General features: G+C 37.0%; 1 protein-coding gene across 4 annotated transcripts in view; it reads left to right on the top strand.

The window, feature by feature from the left end:
- The window catches only part of LOC107083056 (hemoglobin subunit beta-like), an 11,741-nt gene that overhangs the window by 258 nt on the left and 9,860 nt on the right, over positions 1 to 1,623 (top strand). Inside the window, exons 1-3 of one of the 4 annotated variants that reach the window (XM_015371997.1) lie at positions 995 to 1,141; positions 1,233 to 1,455; positions 1,535 to 1,618. In XM_015371997.1, coding sequence (XP_015227483.1) covers positions 1,050 to 1,141; positions 1,233 to 1,455; positions 1,535 to 1,618 — 399 coding nt within the window. In that variant the 5' untranslated portion in view covers positions 995 to 1,049. Of the gene's footprint in view, positions 1 to 994; positions 1,142 to 1,232; positions 1,456 to 1,534; positions 1,619 to 1,623 lie in introns of those variants that run through there. The other 3 variants (XM_015371999.1, XM_015371998.1, XM_015372000.1) reach the window with 3 other exon arrangements.

Genomic DNA, 1,623 nt, shown 5'->3' with positions numbered 1-1,623 from the left:
AAAGAAGGGATGGTTCAGATCAGTGCTGCCTTATCACCCTGAAAAAGTTAGAATGATCTAACAGCACTTTGTGAGGAAGCAGACCCTATAGAAATAAAACATATTATGAGATTCAGTTTCATTCATATGTTTCTTCAGCTCTCAGCAGGATGAAAAACTTTGTTTTTAAGGAGTTAATAATGTGTCCAAAATTTGAGAAAATAACCGTTGTATTAGTTTTTTTTTTTATTAAAGCCTATTATTACAAAGCTTCATAAGTTAAACAATTTTACAAGGTTGTAAGATTTTAAAAAGTATGTAGTTGACAAAAGAATAAGATTTTTTACACCGAGAGCTGACTTATTTAGTCTTTGTTTAAGAGTAATTCTCAGACTGAATAAACTAAAAGTTTAAAACATCCAGAAATTACTTCTTATATGGCTCAGCTAAAAAAGAAAATCTCAATCTCAAAAATAATTTATTTGAACAACTTACAAGCTGTCCTTTTAAAATGATCTTTTTCTGCCCTGACTTTTGCAGTTTATCTCTTAAACAATAAATGCCTAAACATTTTAAATTGTTTAGGCATTTATCTGATACTGTTTCTCCTCTTTTTAACATGTAAAGAAAGGACAATGAATGTCTTAAAAAGCTGCAATATTAGCATCCAAATATAAGCCGTTATTTTAATGGAGTGAAGTTTTAATAGAAAGTTGCTGTCAGATATGTTGCAATTTTTCACAAAAGCTGATTTTCTGCCGTCAAGCTCACGTTAAGTTTCACTGATAATGCACTGATGTAGTGCAATCAGAAAATACTTGTGAAATGTATTTAAAAAAAATTGTCAAACTTGGAGACATTTTTTTTTACCATTAGCACGATTTGCGTGCTAATGTTAGTCATTTTGTGTTTTCTTATCAATTCCAAAAATCAATGTATCAAGAAGCTAACATAACTCCACCCATCAGATAACTTTGGGAGGAGCAGAAACTGGCTGTTTAAAAGTTGGAGATCCTGAGCCTGTTTAACCCACACCTGACGAAGGGAACGATCAAACAAAAGAAGCCAAAATGGTGAAATGGACAGACTTTGAGCGTGCCACCATCCAGGACATCTTCTCCAAAATTGATTATGATGTTGTTGGCCCAGCTGCTCTCTCCAGGTGAGACTTCACTATAATTCTTTTGTGTTTCTGCAAAACAAGCAGAGATACAGTATCTATAAATAAAACGTGCATGCTCATGTCTCCTCAGGTGTCTGATTGTCTACCCCTGGACTCAGAGGTACTTTGGTGGCTTTGGAAACCTCTACAATGCGGCAGCTATAACATCGAACCCCAAAGTGGCGGCTCATGGAAAGGTTGTCCTCGCAGGTCTGGAGAAAGCTGTGAAGAACATGGATGACATTAAGACCACATACAAAGATCTTAGCGTGCTGCACTCTGAGAAACTGCAAGTTGACCCTGACAACTTCAATGTAAGACAGTTCTCTACTAGTGATCCCAGCACTGCTGTTGATGTTTCTGCTTTCTGACCCCTGCTGTTTTCTGTTGCAGCTCCTGGCAGACTGCCTGACCATTGTTGTTGCTAGTCAGATGGGTGCAGCCTTCACCCCTCAGGTCCATGCAGCTTTCCAGAAGTTCCT

Source organism: Cyprinodon variegatus, unplaced genomic scaffold (assembly GCF_000732505.1).
Source record: "Cyprinodon variegatus isolate N-32 unplaced genomic scaffold, C_variegatus-1.0 Scaffold68, whole genome shotgun sequence".
NCBI lineage: Eukaryota > Metazoa > Chordata > Actinopteri > Cyprinodontiformes > Cyprinodontidae > Cyprinodon > Cyprinodon variegatus.
Note: the sequence above shows the minus strand (reverse complement) of the source record. Positions and strands in the feature narration are given on the sequence as shown.